This window comes from Amblyraja radiata, chromosome 5, assembly GCF_010909765.2.
Source record: "Amblyraja radiata isolate CabotCenter1 chromosome 5, sAmbRad1.1.pri, whole genome shotgun sequence".
In the NCBI taxonomy this organism is placed as follows: Eukaryota; Metazoa; Chordata; class Chondrichthyes; order Rajiformes; family Rajidae; genus Amblyraja; species Amblyraja radiata.
Window position 1 is genome coordinate 113,787,477 of NC_045960.1, and position 16,504 is coordinate 113,803,980.

General features: G+C 46.8%; 1 protein-coding gene across 1 annotated transcript in view; it reads left to right on the forward strand.

Moving 5' to 3' along the window:
- Positions 1–15,729: 15,729 nt before the first annotated feature.
- The window catches only part of LOC116973714 (two pore calcium channel protein 1-like), a 47,510-nt gene continuing 46,735 nt past the window's right edge, over positions 15,730–16,504 (forward strand). Inside the window, exon 1 of the mRNA XM_033022021.1 lies at positions 15,730–15,992. Within this exon, the coding sequence (XP_032877912.1) occupies positions 15,891–15,992 (102 nt within the window). The 5' untranslated portion in view covers positions 15,730–15,890. The remainder of the gene's footprint in view (positions 15,993–16,504) is intronic.

Sequence of the window (16,504 nt, forward strand, 5' to 3'; positions counted from 1 at the left end):
ATTTAAATCTTGAGTTCAACTTCTACCTGAATGTAATCGATTTACAAAAGCTTTCAAGTTCTCCCTGCAGTCCGTTTCTTAAATACGTTTTGTGCTTTTTTTGATGGCCAAGTACTTTAAATGCCATTAATTGTATTGTTGCAATGATAGGCAACGAATTGATAAAAGGTTAAACCTGTTTTTTATTATTACAAACATACCGCGGTTAATTACATGACGAGACATCACCATGTCACTTACACACAGCACCGCCCTTGGAAAAAATACAAGGTACGTTGCCTGTGGCTGGAGTTTGCAAACAAATGTCACAATTCGTTCATTTATGTGGGGAATGCATCTGAGCAGAATCTGAGAATCGAGCGGCGTCCCAGAGAAGCATGCAGCTACATAAGAGACACGGAGAAGCTGATCATCGGGGCAGTTCTGTCCATGGTCATGGGAGGCTTTTTATAGTGAAAAAAAAATCAGCATGACAACATTTTTATCCATGTGATGATTTTTCCACATGTCGGTAGTCGTTGTTGGCTCAAGAGTAACTCGGGAGAGGAACTTGGTACATCGCAGAAATGAGAAGTAAACGGCAAACATAGACACAGGCACGGAAATCGCTATCAAAATATGGAGGGGACATATTCGTTTTACATATTCTGTTGTGCTGCAGCAAGCAAGAATGTCATTGTTCTATCTGGGACACATGACAATAAACTCTCTTGACTCTTGACAGTTAATAGGGGGGGTTGCACGTAAGGTCACTGGGTCACAGGGCTTGACGCACGGAGCCGCTTAATCCATCTGGAGGACATCCGTAACTTCCGGTATATGTTATTAATGCCAGAAACGCGTACTTTCCTACCTGTTAAAAACCGCCAAAATGTTGAATTTTTGCGCTGAAAAAAATTGTGGAAGTCCGGGTAAGTGTGAGAGACATCGTATCCAACTTCAGAATTATAAACGTGAAGCGAAATGAAATGAAAGAGAAGCTGAAGGGACTACAACAGCTAAAGTGCTTGGTGAACATTGGCTGTGCAGGTATCGGAATTGAAAATATCGGGAATTATGGCGTTTGCTCACTGCATTTCATCAACTAAGGCATTATTTGTGTTTTTTCTTGATTCCTTTGGTAACTAAAAAGTCTCAAAAGTGATAAATCTGGCTGTAAATTTTTCTTCAGATGCGTTTTCATTTTGTATGTAAAAACCCACTTGGGAACCTTGGGCGATTTAAAAACTTTACAGCCAGATTTATCACTTCTGAAACTTTTTAGATGCCAAAGGAATCAAGAAAAAACACAAATAATGCCTTAGTTGATGAAATGCAGTGAGCAAACGGCCAATGTTTGCTAAGCACTCTGGCTGTTGTTGTCCCTTCAGCTCTCATTTTTATCTACCGTCATTTCTCCTCACGTTTGGAATTCTGAAGTATGCTAAATGTCTCACACGCTTATCCCGATTTCCATAATTATTTACAGCGCAAAAATTGACAATTTCAGTGGGTTTTAACGGGCCCGCTACGCTGGAAACAATGGTAAGTGTCTACCTGTAGGTATGTTACAAAACTTACCTTCAGCGGCGCTGTAATTCTGCCACTGGCCGTGTGCACGATTTTGGCGCGTTTGAGGGGGGGGGGGGGGCGGGGTTAAAATGGGTTTTTTTCCCCGACCTGGTCCTGAATTATATTTGTTGGAGTGCAAGATGTTGCTAAAGAATCGTTCCTACGGCCGTTCTGTGTGTTTTTCACCCGACAAGTTAATCGCTGGAATGATTTTAAAAGCAGCTTCTGAAGCCGTCAATGCCGACAACTGGGACAGATTTTATGGAGGACCAGGTAAAAGTAGTTTATTTTTATGTATAAAAGTGTTGCTTAAGATGTGTTTAATTCACATTTTACGTTGCGAAACGGTGATTTTCCCCCCGAAGAACCAGAAGTGTATTTGCTGCAGATATGGGGGTATAAATTCACCACAGTCTGAACGTTCTAAATGGTCCCGTTCCAGTAAAACCTACTCGCAAGCTGATTTAAATGGCCATTAATTTACAGGTATTAAACATTAAACTCCTTCCATTTGGCCTATAAACCCATGACAATGAGATTTTAAAATTATGTTATATTCTGAATTATTGTGTGAATGTTATTTGGACACTTAGGCTATTTAAAAATGTTAATCTATTCTTAAGAAATTGATAGATGTTTAGATCTAGTAATTGAATTTTTGTAATTAGCTACAATTAGGTAACTAACTAATGATATGCTTTAATTTCAAGTCATCTAAGTAAGATTGTTTCATATTTGTTTCAGAATGCTTCAATCTACGATAACTGAAAATTTATTTTAGTTCTCTTAATTTTTAAGTAAGTTATGGGCTTTTGACTGTCCTCGATCACAGCTTTTGTGTTAAGTCAATGGAAAAGCAATAGGGAGGTTTCACGGCAGTCGGGTCACGACCCATGACCCGTACTGTTGCTACGCTACTCCAAGTGGAGTACACGCGATGTAGGCACTGCAGGTAGGCACTTACCATTGTTTCCAGCGTAGCGGGCCCGTTAAAACCCGCTGAAATTGTCAATGTTTGCGCTGTAAATAATTATGGAAATCGGGATAAGCGTGTGAGACATTTAGCCTACTTCAGAATTCCAAAAGTGAGGAGAGATGATGGTAGATAGAAGCGAGAGCTGAAGGGACAACAACAGGCAGAGTGCTTGGCGAACATTGGCCGTTTGCTCACTGCATTTCATCAACTAAGGTGTTTTTTCTTGATTCCTTTGGCATCAAAAAAGTTTCAGAAGTGATTAATCTGGCTGTAATTTTTTTAAATCGCCCATGGTTTCCAAGTGGGTTTTTACATACAAAATGAAAACGCATCTGAAGAAAAATTTACAGCCAGATTTATCACTTCTGAGACTTTTTAGATACCAAAGGAATCAAGAAAAAACACAATTTTTTACTGGAACGGGACCATTTAGAACGTTCAGATGCGGTGAATTTATACCCCCATATCTGCAGCAAATACACTGCCGGTTCTTCGGGGGGAAATGCAGTGAGCAAACGCGATCATTCCCAATATTTTCAATTCCGATATCTGCACAGCCAATGTTTATCAAGCACGTTTGCTGCTGTTGTCCCTTCAGTTCTCGCTTCTCTGTACCTTCATTTCGCTTCAGGTTTGTAATTCTGAAGTTGGGTCCATGTCTCTCACACTTACTCCAACTTCCACAATTTATTTCAGCGCAAAAATTCAACATTTTGGCGGTTTTTAACAGGTAGGAAAGTACGCGTTTCTAGCATTAATAACATGTACCGGAAGTTACAGATGTCCTCCAGATGGATTAAGCGGCTCCGTGCGTCAAGCCCTATGACCCAGTGACCTTACGTGCAACCCCCCTATAGGGAACAAGATGCTAATTTCCGAGTATGAAAATGGCCATAACATTTTTAATACTGAAGATATGAAAGTGAATTAGGTGTCAAATTAAACTTCTTTTTATGCTTTATCTGATGGGATAAATTACAGACTTGATCTTTAAAATCTCAAAATGTTGTAACTACAGGCAGATATCTAACACAGTAACTAGAGGCCGGGCCGGCTCACTAACACTGTCAGTGTGAGCTGAGCCCCTGCCTATGTTTTCAGCAAAGATACCAGAGGAGCTAGTATGTAGTAAGGTACACAAAAGTGCTGGGGAAACTCAGCGGGTGCAGCAGCATCTATGGAGCGAAGGAAATAGGCAACGTTTCGGGCCGAAACCCTTCTTCAGAGTATATTTGGTTTCCAGTGCCCCGCCGGCCGTGCCCACACCAACCTGCAGCTCTCTCTCCTCCCGTCTCTCCTTCTCTCCCTCCTCAAGCCAGGTCCAGTTTTTTCTGTGTCTCCAGCAGCTTGGAGTGGAGCCGCCTCCTCCGCCAATCCAGGAAGCGGCGGCGCATGATGTTGGCCTGCCAGCCCACGATCAGTCCCGACGTGAAGGACAGGAGCACGGCCAGATGCAGGGTCCGCTCCGACACCTCGCCCATGCTGCTGCTGCTGCTGCTGCCGGCCCCCAGAGCCCGTCCCACCGGCTCACAGAGCCCGTCCCACCGGCCCCCAGAGCCCGTCCCACCGGCCCCCAGAGCCCGTCCCACCGGCTCACAGAGCCCGTCCCACCCAAAGATCTTATAGCTATAGGATCTTTGGTCCCACCGGCCCCCAGAGCCCGTCCCACCGGCCCCCAGAGCCCGTCCCACCGGCCCCCAGAGCCCGTCCCACCGGCCCCCAGAGCCCTGCCCCTGTCCTTCGAGCCTGCTACAACTCCCTGTCGCAATGGGTGCAGTAAAGTAAGTCACATACATTACACGCGTGTCCATATCAGCCATGTACAACGTGCAATATGTCAAATACATACAACATGTGCGGTTCTAAATCAGCCATGCACAATGTGCAGTGGATCACATACAACATACATGGCTAAATCAGACATATAAATGTTTAAGAAGGAACTGCAGATGCTGGCAAAATCGAAGATGGACAAAAATGCCGGAGAAACTCAGCGGGTGAGGCAGCGTCTCAAGATTCAAGATTCATATTCAAGAGAGTTTATTGTCATGTGTCCCTGATAGGACAATGAAATTCTGGCTTTGCTTCAGCACAACAGAACATAGTAGGCATGACTACAGAACAGATCAGTGTGTCCATATACCATTCTATACATATATACACACATGAATAAATAAACTGATAAAGTGCAAATAAACTGATCATGGGCTATGTTTGAGTTGAGATCAATAGCCTGATGGCTGTGGGGAAGTAGCTATTCCTGAACCTGGTCATTGCAGTCTTCAGGCTCCTGTACCTTCTACATGAAGGTAGCGGGGAGATGGAATAGGCGATGTTTCGGGTTGACCCATAGATGCTGCCAGCTGCCAGAGTTTCTCCAGCATCTTTGTCTTTGTCTACCAGACATATAAATGGTGCCTCTCCAACTTCAAATAACCCTTGCTTTCCCTCTCTCTACATCCCTCCCACATACCACGTTGCCTATTTCCTCCCACATACTAGTTCTCTGACCAGTCTGACTGTCCTGATTAAATTTTACATTGTGTGCTTCATTGTCACCTTCCTCCAGCTAACAATGATCTATTCCACATTTCCCTTGACCTTTGTCCCCTTTGATGTCTCTTTTGCACACCTTACCCTTCCTTGTCTCTCATTTCCCTCTCCCCTGACTCTCAGTCTGAAGAAAGGTCTCGACCTGAAACGTCACCCATTCCTTCTCTCCAGAGATGCTGCCTGTCCCACTGAATTACTCCAGCACTTTGTGTCTATCTTCAATTTAAACCAGCATCTGCATTTCTTTCCTACACATATAAGTGGTGCATAAGTCACATACATCATACATGACTAAATCAGCCATGTACAACGTGCAGTAAGCCACACATGTCAGGTACAAAGTACAACAAGTCACATACAACATACATGGCTAAATCAGCTCCAGAGTATTTTAGCCAGAGTAGGGGAATCAAGAACCACAGTACAGTACAGCACAGGAACAGGCCCTTCGGCCCACAATGTTTGTGCCGAACATGATCATAATTATGTTTAAGAAAGAACTGCGGGCGAGGCAGCATCTATGGAGCAAAGGAATAGGTGACTTGAGTATAAAAACACGGAGGTCTTGCTGCAGCTGTACACGGTATTAGTGAGACCACATTTGGAATACTGTGTACAGTTCTGGGGTCCATACTTAAGAAAGGATGTACTAGCACTGGAGGCAGTGCAGCGAAGGTTTACAAGATTAATTCCTGCAATGAGGGGATTGACATATGAGGAAAGGTTAAGTAAGCTGGGACTCTACTCTTTGGAGTTTAGAAGAATGAGAGGCGATCTCATTGAAACATATAAGATCGTGAGGGGCCTTGATTGGGTGGATGCACCGAGGATGTTCCCAATGATCGGGGAGGCTAGAACTAGGGGACATAGTTGCAGAGTGAGGGGGGGCTCTTTTAAAACTGAGATGAGGAAGAACTTCTTCACCCAGAGGGTGGTTAGTTTGTGGAATTCACTGCCCCAGGGAGCAGTGGAAGCAGAAACGTTAAATATATTTAAGTCAAAAATAGATGGTTTTTTAGCTGCCAAGGGGATAAGGGGCTACGGGGAGAGGGCAGGGATATGGACCTAGGTATGGTTAGTATAGTAGACCTGAGTGATCTCCTGGACAAGGGTCGATCGCCTGGATTGGGGTCGGAGAGGAATTTCCCGGATTTTTTTCCCGAATAGACCTGGGTTTTTATCCGGTTTTTTGCCTCCCCCAGGAGATCACGCGGTTCTTGGGGTGGAGAGGGGTGATAGCGGTATAAAGGGGAGGGTAGTGTCTTGTGTTCTGTGTCTTGTGTCTACTGTTTGTGGGTAAGTGTGTCTGTTTAGTGTTCAGCCATGAGCGAATGGAGGTGCGGGCTCGACGGACCTGGTGGTCTACTCTCGCACCTACTTTCTATGATTCTATGATTCTATGTGACGTTTCGGGTCGAGACCCCTCTTCAGACCCTTCTTCTTCTACCACCCCCCCCCCCCCCCCCCCCCCCCCCCCCCACACACACACACACACACCACATCAGTCTGAAGGTGGTGGGTGACGTTTCGGGCTGAGATCTTTCATCAGACCCAGTTCAGTCTGAAGAAGGGTCTCGACCCAAAACGTCTCCAATCCCTTCGCTCCATAGATGCTGCCTCACCCGCTGAGTTTCTCCAGCATTTTTGTCTATCTATGGTCATAATCATAATAATACTTTATTAGCCAAGTATGTTTTGAAACATACGAGGAATTTCATTTGCCAAGTCAGTCATACAAATAAAAAAGCAACGGAACACACAAACTACATTTTAACATAAACATCCACCACAGTGACTCCTCCACATTCCTCACTGTGATGGAAGGCGAAAAAAAGTTCAAATCTCTTCCTTTCTTTGTTCTCCCGCGGTCGGGGGCCTTGAGCCTCCGTTGACGGGACGATCTTGACTCCCGTAGCCGGTGGCGTTTGGGCCCTCCGCATCGGGGGCGGAATCTCAACTCCCTGGCGATCTGACCCCGGGTCGGGGCTGGACGAAACCTTCTGCGCCGTTCAGAGCTTCCCGACATCGGTCTCTACCCGAGACTGCGAGCTCTTCGATGGCGAAATCCGCAGGCTGCGGTTGGAGCGTCGATCCCAGGCAAGGGATCGCAGGCTCCGATGGTAAGTCCACGGCCCCGCGGTGGGGCTCAGTCAGTCCCGAGCAAGGCCGCCAGCTCCATGATGTTAGGCTGCAGAGTGACTGGAGATACGATCCGGAAAACAATCGCATCTCCGGCAAGGTAAGGAATTGAAAAAAGTTTCCCCCTGACCCCTCCCCCCTCCCCCACCCCGCACATAAAATATACCAGAGAACATTAACACAAACTTATAAAACACACTAAAAATAACAAAAATAAGACAAAAAGACACAGACATGACATGATGCCAAGATCAATAATTATCTGTGTGTACGTGATTCATATCCCTCCATTCCCTGCATATCCATGCACCTATCCAGAAGTCTCTTAAACTCCACCTTACCCTTCCTTGTCTCTCAATACCCTCTCCCCTGACTCTCAGTCTGAAGAAGGGTCTCGACCCGAAACGTCACCCATTCCTCCTCTCCAGAGATACTGCCTGTCCCGCTGAGTTACTCCAGCACTTTGTGTCTACCTTCGATTTAAACCGGCATCTGCATTTCTTTCCTACACATTTGTTGGAAGCCACATATAGAATACATCAAACGGAAATTATCTAAATTCATTGCTATTCTTTACAAAACAAAGGATCTGTTGAATAAGAAGTGTTTGTATATATTGTATTGCTTGCTTATAATACCATATATATCATATTGCGTTGAAGTTTGGGGAAATGTATATAAAACAAATATACCATATAACCATATAATATAGACCCTATAATTAAACTCCAGAAAAGAGCTATTAGAATAATACATAAAGCTTCTTACCGTCAAACTACAAATCCATTATTCATAAAGTCCGGTACTTTAAACATTTTGGATTTTGTGCATGTAAAGACATTAGAAATACTTTTCCGAGTTAGGAATAAAAAGCCTTCCTGTTAGCATTCAAAAACAATTAAATTACGAGAAGGACATTATAAGAGGGTTGTGTATTTTTGAAACATGTAAAGTGAGAACCAATGTAAAATATAGATACGTCTCAGTTTTGGGAGTTAAATTATGGAACGGGCTTAGGGATGAGTTGAAATTTTGTTGCTCTCTGTTGAGTTTCAAGAAACCCTTAAAATGTAAGATAATTAAGGAAAATTATTAAAATGTAAAAGAAGTAAGGATTACAATTTAGAGTAAATTTTTTTTTTTTTTCCTTTTGTAATGCTGATATTCTGGGTATTTTATGGATTGTATAGGATAGGCAAAACTAAGCGTTGTGGCTTCAGCCTATTCCTTTTTCAGTGATTGATTATGTGTGAAATGGATACAGTGTTGGTTCATATTCATACAGATTGTAAACTTTTGTTCTTTTTAATGTATGACCAAAATAAACTATACATTCAATCATTCATTCATTCATTTATTCATTCATTCATTCATTCATTCATTCATTCATTCATTCATTCAATTCAATTCAATTCAATTCAACTTTATTGTCATTGCACAAATACAAGTATAGGTACAACGAAATGCAGTTTAGCGTCTGGTCATAGTCATAGTGCAAGATAGTAGAAGTAAAAATACAAATACAAAATAAGCATACAATAAAAATAAAAACAACTGGTTAACAATGTGTGGATTGTGGATGAATTAAACTGGTACATAGGGAAATAAATGTATACAAGTGGGAGAGTCTAGCAGCGGGACTCCGAGTTCAGCAGGGTGATAGTGTTGTTGTAGAAGCTGTTCCTCAGCCTGCTTGTACGGGACCTGAGGCTCCTGTACCGCCTCCCTGATGGGAGGAGGGCAAACAGTCCATGGTTAGGGTGGGAGGGGTCCTTGATGATCTTCCCGGCCCGTCTCAGACACCGTTTTCGGTGGAGGGCATCCATGGCAGGGAGCGGGGCACCGATGATGTGCTGAGCGGTTTTCACCACCCGTTGTAGTGCCTTCCTGTCAGCTGTGATGCAGCTGCTGTACCATACCGTGAAGCAGGTGGTCAGGATGCTTTCGATGGTACAGCGGTAAAAGTTGGTCAGGATCTGGGGGGACAGGTGAGCTTTCTTGAGCCTCCTCAGGAAGTAAAGGCGCTGCTGCGCCTTTTTGATCAATTTGGTGGTATTGAGGGACCAGGACAGATCCTCCGAGATGTGTACCCCGAGGAATTTGTAGTTGGAGACGCGCTCCACCTCAGTCCCGTTTATGTGGATGAGGGTATGTCTGCCCCCTCTGTTCTTCCTGAAGTCAACAATAATTTCCTTCATCTTCTTGGAGTTGAGGACGAGGTTATTGTTGGCACACCAGGCTGTCAGGTGCTGGACCTCCTCCCTATAGGCTGACTCGTCGTTGTCACTGATCAGTCCTACCACCGTGGTGTCATCGGCAAATTTAATGATGGCGTTGGAGCCATACTTAGGGATGCAGTCGTGGGTGAAGAGGTAGTAGAGGAGAGGGCTGAGCACACAGCCCTGTGGCACGCCGGTGTTCATTCATTCATTCATTCATTCATTCATTCATTCATTCATTCATTCATTCATTCATATCTGCCTAGACTGGATTGAGATCCAGATTGAGAGCTTTGTGACCTGGTGTCCAGGCAACAACATATAGAAACATAGACAACAGGTGCAGTAGTAGGCCATTTGGCCCTTCGAGCCAGCACCACCATTCAATATGATCATGGCTGATCATCTAAAATCAGTACCCCATTCCTACTTTTTCCCCATATCCCTTAATTCCTTTAGCCCTAAGAGCTAAATCTAACTCTCTCTTGAAAACATCCAGTGAATCGGCCTCCGCTGACTTCTGTGGCAGAGAATTTCTCTCAAGATAGACACAAAATGCTGGAGTAACTCAGCGGGACAAACAGCATCTCTGGAGAGTTCTCAAGAAGGAACTGCAGATGCCGGAAAATCGAAGGTACACAAAAATGCTGGAGAAACTCAGCGGGTGCAGCAGTATCTATGGAGCGAAGGAGATAGGTAACGTTTCGGGCCGAAACCCTTCTTCAGACTGAAGAACTGGAGAGACGGATTGGCTGATGATTTGGGTCGAGACCCTTCTTCAGATTCCAGTCTTGGACTGGAGATGGTTGAAAACTTCAAATTCCTGGGAGTCAATATCACCAACAACTTCTCCTGGACCACCCATATTGAAGCAACGACCAAGAAAGCACACCAACACCTCTGCTCCCTTAGAAGGCTCAGGAAGTTTAACATGTCCCCTGCAACTATCACCACCAGGGGGCACTGCACAATTGGCAGCCCCGCCAACAATCTGTGTGTTTTTCCATCTTTGTTTTGTTTTTAGTGTGTGTTAAAATTCTGTGTAAATGTTCTCTGGTTTGTTTTATGTGGGGGTCGGGGGAAAGTTTTTTTTTTCAGTTTCTTACCTTGCCGGAGATGCGATTGTTTTCCGGATCGTATCTCCGGTCGCTCTGCAGCCTAACATCGATGGAGCTGGAAGCCTCCTCGGACTGACTTGAGCCCCACCGCGGGGCGCGGGCTTAACATCGGAGTCGATCCCTTTCCTGGGTTCGCTCCAACCGCGGCCTGCGGACTTTACCATCGGGAGCTTGCAGTCTCGGGAGAGGCCGATGTCGGGAGCTCCAACGATGCAGAGGTTCGACCAGTCCCGACCCGGGGTTCGATCACCCGGTGCGGGGGAGCTGACATCCCCTGATGCAGGAGCTGATCGCCCCGATGCGGAGGGCCCAAACACTGCCGGCTACGGGAGTCAACTGAAGGCTCGAGGCCCCCGACCACGGGAGAACAAAGAAGGGAAGAGATTGAACTTTTTTTCGCCTTCCATCACAGCGAGGAATGTGGAGGAGTCACTGTGGTGGATGTTTATGTTAAAATGTGTTTTGTGTGTTCTGTTGCTTTTTATTTGTATGACTGACTTGGCAAATTAAATTCCTCGTATGTTGCAAAACATACTTGGCTAATAAAGTATTATTGTGATTGTGAACTTCTACAGATCCATCATTGAAAACATTTTATCAGGATGCACCACGGTTTGGTTTGGGAACAGAAGATAGACACAAAAAACTGGAGTAACTCAGCAGGTCAGACAGCATCTCTGGAGAAAAGGAATAGGTGACGTTTCGGGTTGAGACCCTTCTTCAAGGGGAAAGGGAATCGAGAGATACAGACGATGATGTGGAGAGATATAGAACAATCTCTCACAGTGATCACATTGAATGGCGGTGCTGGCTCGAAGGGCCGAATGGCCTCCTCCTGCAGCTATTGTCTATTATCTGCAAAAAAGTAACAATGATAAAGGAAACAGGCGATTGTTAGTTGGGTGAGAACAAGTACAGACAATGAAACTCAACAAGACAAATGAATGAATGAATGAATGAATCAGTTTATTGGCCAAGTATTCACATACAAGGAATTTGCCTTGGTGCTCCGCCCACAAGTGACAACATGACTTACAGTGACAGTTAAGAATGACACATAAAACATTAAACATTCATAATAAAACATTGAAGTTTACCGAAACCAGAGATCCTGAAGAAAACCCACGCAGGTCACGGGGAGAACGTGCAAACTCCGTACAGACAGCACCCGTAGTCAGGATCGAACCCGGGTCTCTGGCGCTGTGAGGCTGTCGCTGCACCACTGTGCCCCCCGATAGCTCTTTACATTCTTGCAAACAAATGGGTTGCACTGCAGTTTATCTCAAGCACATCCACGCCTATGTTAAGCAGAATGTTCTTGCAATTCAACTCCACTAGTTCAGATATCATTCTGTTTAATCTGCCAGGGTTGTAGAGTGGTGTCTGACCTGCTCACTACATTCCATACAAGACTCCATACGGTCCTTCCTAAAAGATAAACACAAAAAGCTGGAGTAACTCAGCGGGACAGGCAGCATGTTTAAGAAGGAACTGCAGATGCTGGAAAATCGAAGGTAGCCAAAAATGCTGGAGTAACTCAGCGGGACAGGCAGTATCTATGGGGCGAAGGAAATAGGCAACATTTCCGGTCGAGACCCTTCTTCAGACTGATGGGACAGTTAGCATCTCTGGAGAAAAGGAATAGGTGATATTTTGGGTCGAGACCCTTCTTCAGGCTGAGCTGGGTCTGATGAAAGATCTCAGCCCAAAACGTCACCCATAACCTTTTACTCCAGAGATGCTGCATGTCCCCCTGAGTTACTCCAGCATTTTGTGTTTATCTTCGGTGTAAAACGCATCTGCAGTTCCTTCTTACAGAGTTCTTCCTAAAGTTGGACAAACTTTGGAAGTAGCAGTACAAGCTGGTATGGAGTTGAGTCAAGTCAAGTTTATTCGTCACATACACATACGAGATGTGCAGTGAAATGAAAAGTGGCAATGCTCGCGAATTGTGCAAAAAAACTATAAAACAGAATGGAACAGAATCAGTAATTACATATTTGTGGGAGAAAAAAACAGCAATTTTAAAAATACACCACACACCAGTAGAGTGGTTCAGTAAACTTAGTCCCTGGTGAGATAGGAGTTTACAGTCCTAATGGCCTCTGGGGAAAAAACTTCTTCTCATCCTCTCCGTTCTCACCGCATGGCAACGGAGGCGTTTGCCTGACCGTAGCAGCTGGAACAGTCCGTTGCTGGGGTGGAAGGGGTCTCCCATGATCTTGTTGGCTCTGGAGTTGCACCTCCTGATGTATAGTTCCTGCAGGGGGGCAAGTGAAGTTCCCATAGTGCGTTCGCCGAACGCACTACTCCCTGCAGAGCCTTCTTGTCCTGGGCAGAGTGGACTATTTCTGTACACTTGCTAATCGTGAATGAGTTTGGGGATGGCAATGCTCCCTTGTATGTGAGAAAATAAACTCACTGTGCGTTTGATCATGTGACAATAAAGCTCTATTGAACCATCGATAGTTATGTAGATGTCAAACAGTGAGTCATCCACACGCCGGGACAAGGCTTGTCTTCATCTGGCACCATTCAGGACCGACAGAAGTCACTTTAAATGAAAGGTCAGTCAGTGGGAAGCGATCTTCAATCAATCATCACTCCTCTTCCCAGCTGCCATCAGGCTCTTGAACACTACACAAGACAAGACTCAGCAATGTCAAAACAAGGAACTGTAGATGCTGGTTTTATACCAAAGATAGACACAGAGTGCTGGAGTAACTCAGTGGGTCAGGCAGCATCTGTGGAGAACATGGATAGGTGACGTTTCACAGAGTGCTGGAGTAACTCAGCGGGTCAGGCAGCATCTGTGGAGAACATGGATAGGTGAAGTTTCACAGTGCTGGAGTAACTGAGTGGGGCAGGCAGCATCTGTGGAGAACATGGATAGGTGACGTTTCACAGAGTGCTGGAGTAACTCAGCGGGTCAGGCAGCATCTGTGGAGAACATGGATAGGTGACGATTCACAGAGTGCCGAGCCACCGGGAGATCAGGTTGGTTATTACGAACCGAGTGGTGGTGTTCGGCGAAGCGATCGCCAAGCCTACGCTTGGTCTCACCGATGTAGCGAGCAGCTGACACCTAGAGTAGTGGATGCAATAGATGAGGTTGGAGCAGGCGCAGGTGAACCTCTGGAAAGACTGCTTGGGTCCTTGAATGGAGTCGAGGGGGGAGGTAAAGCGACAAGTGTAGCATTTCCTGCGGTTGCAAGGGAAAGTACCCGGGGAGGGGGTGGTTTGGGTGGGAAGGGACGAATTGACCAGGGAGTTACAGAGGGAGCGGTGGGGGGGGGGGGGGGGGGGGGGGGGGCGAGATGGGAAGATGTGGCGAATGGTGGGGCCACGTTGGAGGTGGCGAAACTGACGGAGGATTACTTTTTGTATGTGACGGCTGGTGGGGTGAAAGGTGAGGATGGGGAGAGAGAGCAGTGTTGCGGGGTATGGATGAGACCCTGGTGCGAGCCTCATCTATGGTGGAGGAGGGGAACCCCCATTCCCTGAAGAATGAGGACATTTCAGATGCCCTGGTGTGGAACGCCTCATCCTGGGTGCAGACGGAGGAATTGGGAGTAGGGGATGGAGTCCTTACAGGAAGCAGGGTGGGAAGAAGTGTAGTCCAGATAGCCATGGGAGTCAGTGGGTTTATAGTGGATGTCGGTCAGTAGTCTGTCACCTGCAATGGAGATGGTGAGGAAATATATAGATGCCTGCACAAGATTCATAGTGATACAGTGTGGAAACAGGCCCTTCGGCCCAACTTGCCCACACCGACCAACATGTCTCAGCTACATGAGTTCCACTTGCCTGCGCTTGGTCCATATCCCTCCAAACCTGTCCTATCCATGTACCTGTCTAAATGTTTCTTAAAAGTTGGGATAGTCCCAGCCTCAACTACCTCCTCTGGCAGCTCGTTCCATACACCCACCACCCACTGTGTGAAGAAGTTACCCATCAGATTCCTATTAAATCTTTCCTCCCTCATCTTAAACCTGTGTCCTCTGGTCCTCGATTCCCCTACTCTGGGCAAGAGACTCTGTGTTTAGCTGATCTATTCCTCCCATGGTTTTGTACATTATTAAAGACAGGAAGGGTTTAGCAGGCTTTGGGCCAAATGCAGGCAAGTGGGACTAGCCCAGTATGCCAACCTGGTCTGCATGGACAAGGTGGGCCGAAGGGCCTGTTTCCGTGCTGTACAGCTCTGCGACTTGCTCTCAACATACCAGCACAGTCTGAAGAAGGGTCTCTACCCGAAATGTCACCCATTCCTTCTCTCCGGAGACGCTGCCTGTCCCGCTGAGTTACTCCAGCATTTTGTGTCTATCTTCGGTGTAAACCAGCATCTGCAGTTGCTTCCGATACAATGATCATAGCTCCGGGTCTCTTGAAGAAAAATCAATTCTCCCAGCGAGGAAAAAGTCAGCGAGCGACAATATATTTATTTATTTACATGCCATTAAATTGGCGGTGAGATTTAAACCCCAGGCGCGGCACAATATTCCTCCTCCAACTCCTCAGCAACTTGTCCGGGGCCGGGCAAGGGCGAGTTCTCCGCCCTGTCACATGATGGCAAATAGCGGCTTACCTTGCACTTTTCCACCCATATATCAGCGGATAGTCTTCACAAAGCGCCGGCCCCGGGACAGGAAAACAAGGCTGGGTGTCTGGGACAGGAGCTGCAGTCAGCAGACAGTGTAGTTCCCGGGCCGAGAGTGTTTGTTCCAGTCTCTTCACTCCACACCTCTCCTCTCCACTCTCCTCAACTCCTCTCCACTCTCCTCAACTCCCCTCAACTCTCCTCAACTCTCCTCAACTCCCCTCAACTCTCCTCCCCTCTCCTCAACTCCCCTCAACTCCTCACCCCTCCTCTCCACTCTCCTCAACTCCCCTCTCCCCAACTCCCCTCAACTCCTCACCCCTCCTCTCCACTCTCCTCAACTCCCCTCAACTCTCCTCCCCTCCCCTCAACTCTCCTCAACTCCCCTCAACTCCTCACCCCTCCTCTCCACTCTCCTCCACACCCCTCCACTCTCCTCAACTCTCCCCATAACTCCTCTCCCCTCTCCCCTCTCAACTCCCCTCCCCTCAACTCCCCTCCACTCTCCTCAACTCCCCTCCCCTCCACACAACTCTCCTCTACGCCCCTCTCCTCCCCCCTCAACTCCCCTCCTCTTCATTCCTCTCCTCTCCCCTCCCAGTCTCCAGACCACCCCGGGCGGAGAGTCTGTGTCCCGGCTCCCCCCACTACACCCCTCTCCCCCCGTGTGTGTCCCCCCCAGCCCCCGCTACAAGCCCAGCCCCGGCCCGGCCCGGCCCCCAGCGCAGGGAGCGGGGATGTGGGTCGCGGCGGCCGCTGGGCAGCTCCAGGTGGACAAGGCGGAGGAGCCGGTGAGCGGGGACATGGGTCGAGCCGAGCTCAACTTGGTCGACGATGAGGTGAGACCTTCCTCGGTCCGACGATTCAGCATTGTGGTAACGGGACCGCAGGGAGAGGAGGGGAGAGAAACAGAGGCAGGGAGAGCGGGGAAATACGCGGCAGATGTGGACAGCTTGTTTCCAGATTGTAGCTAGTTTGTATCCAACATTAGTTGGTATGTAGCTAGTATGTAGCTAGTTTGTAATTCGTTTGTGTGCAGTTTGTAGCTAGTTTGTAGCTAGTTTGTGTCTCGTTTGTGTCCAGTTTGTGTCCAGTTTGTGTGCAGTTTGTAGCCAGTTTGTGTCCAGTTTGTAGCCAGTTTGTGTCCAGTTTGTAGCTAGTTTGTGTCCAGTTTGTAGCCAGTTTGTGTCCAGTTTGTAGCTAGTTTGTGTCCAGTTTGTAGCTAGTTTGTGTCCAGTTTGTAGCTAGTTTGTGGCTAGTTTGTGTCCAGTTTGTGTCCAGTGTGTGTCCAGTGTGTAGCTAGTTTGTGGCCAGTTTGTGTCCAGTTTGTGACTAGTTTGTGGCTAGTTTG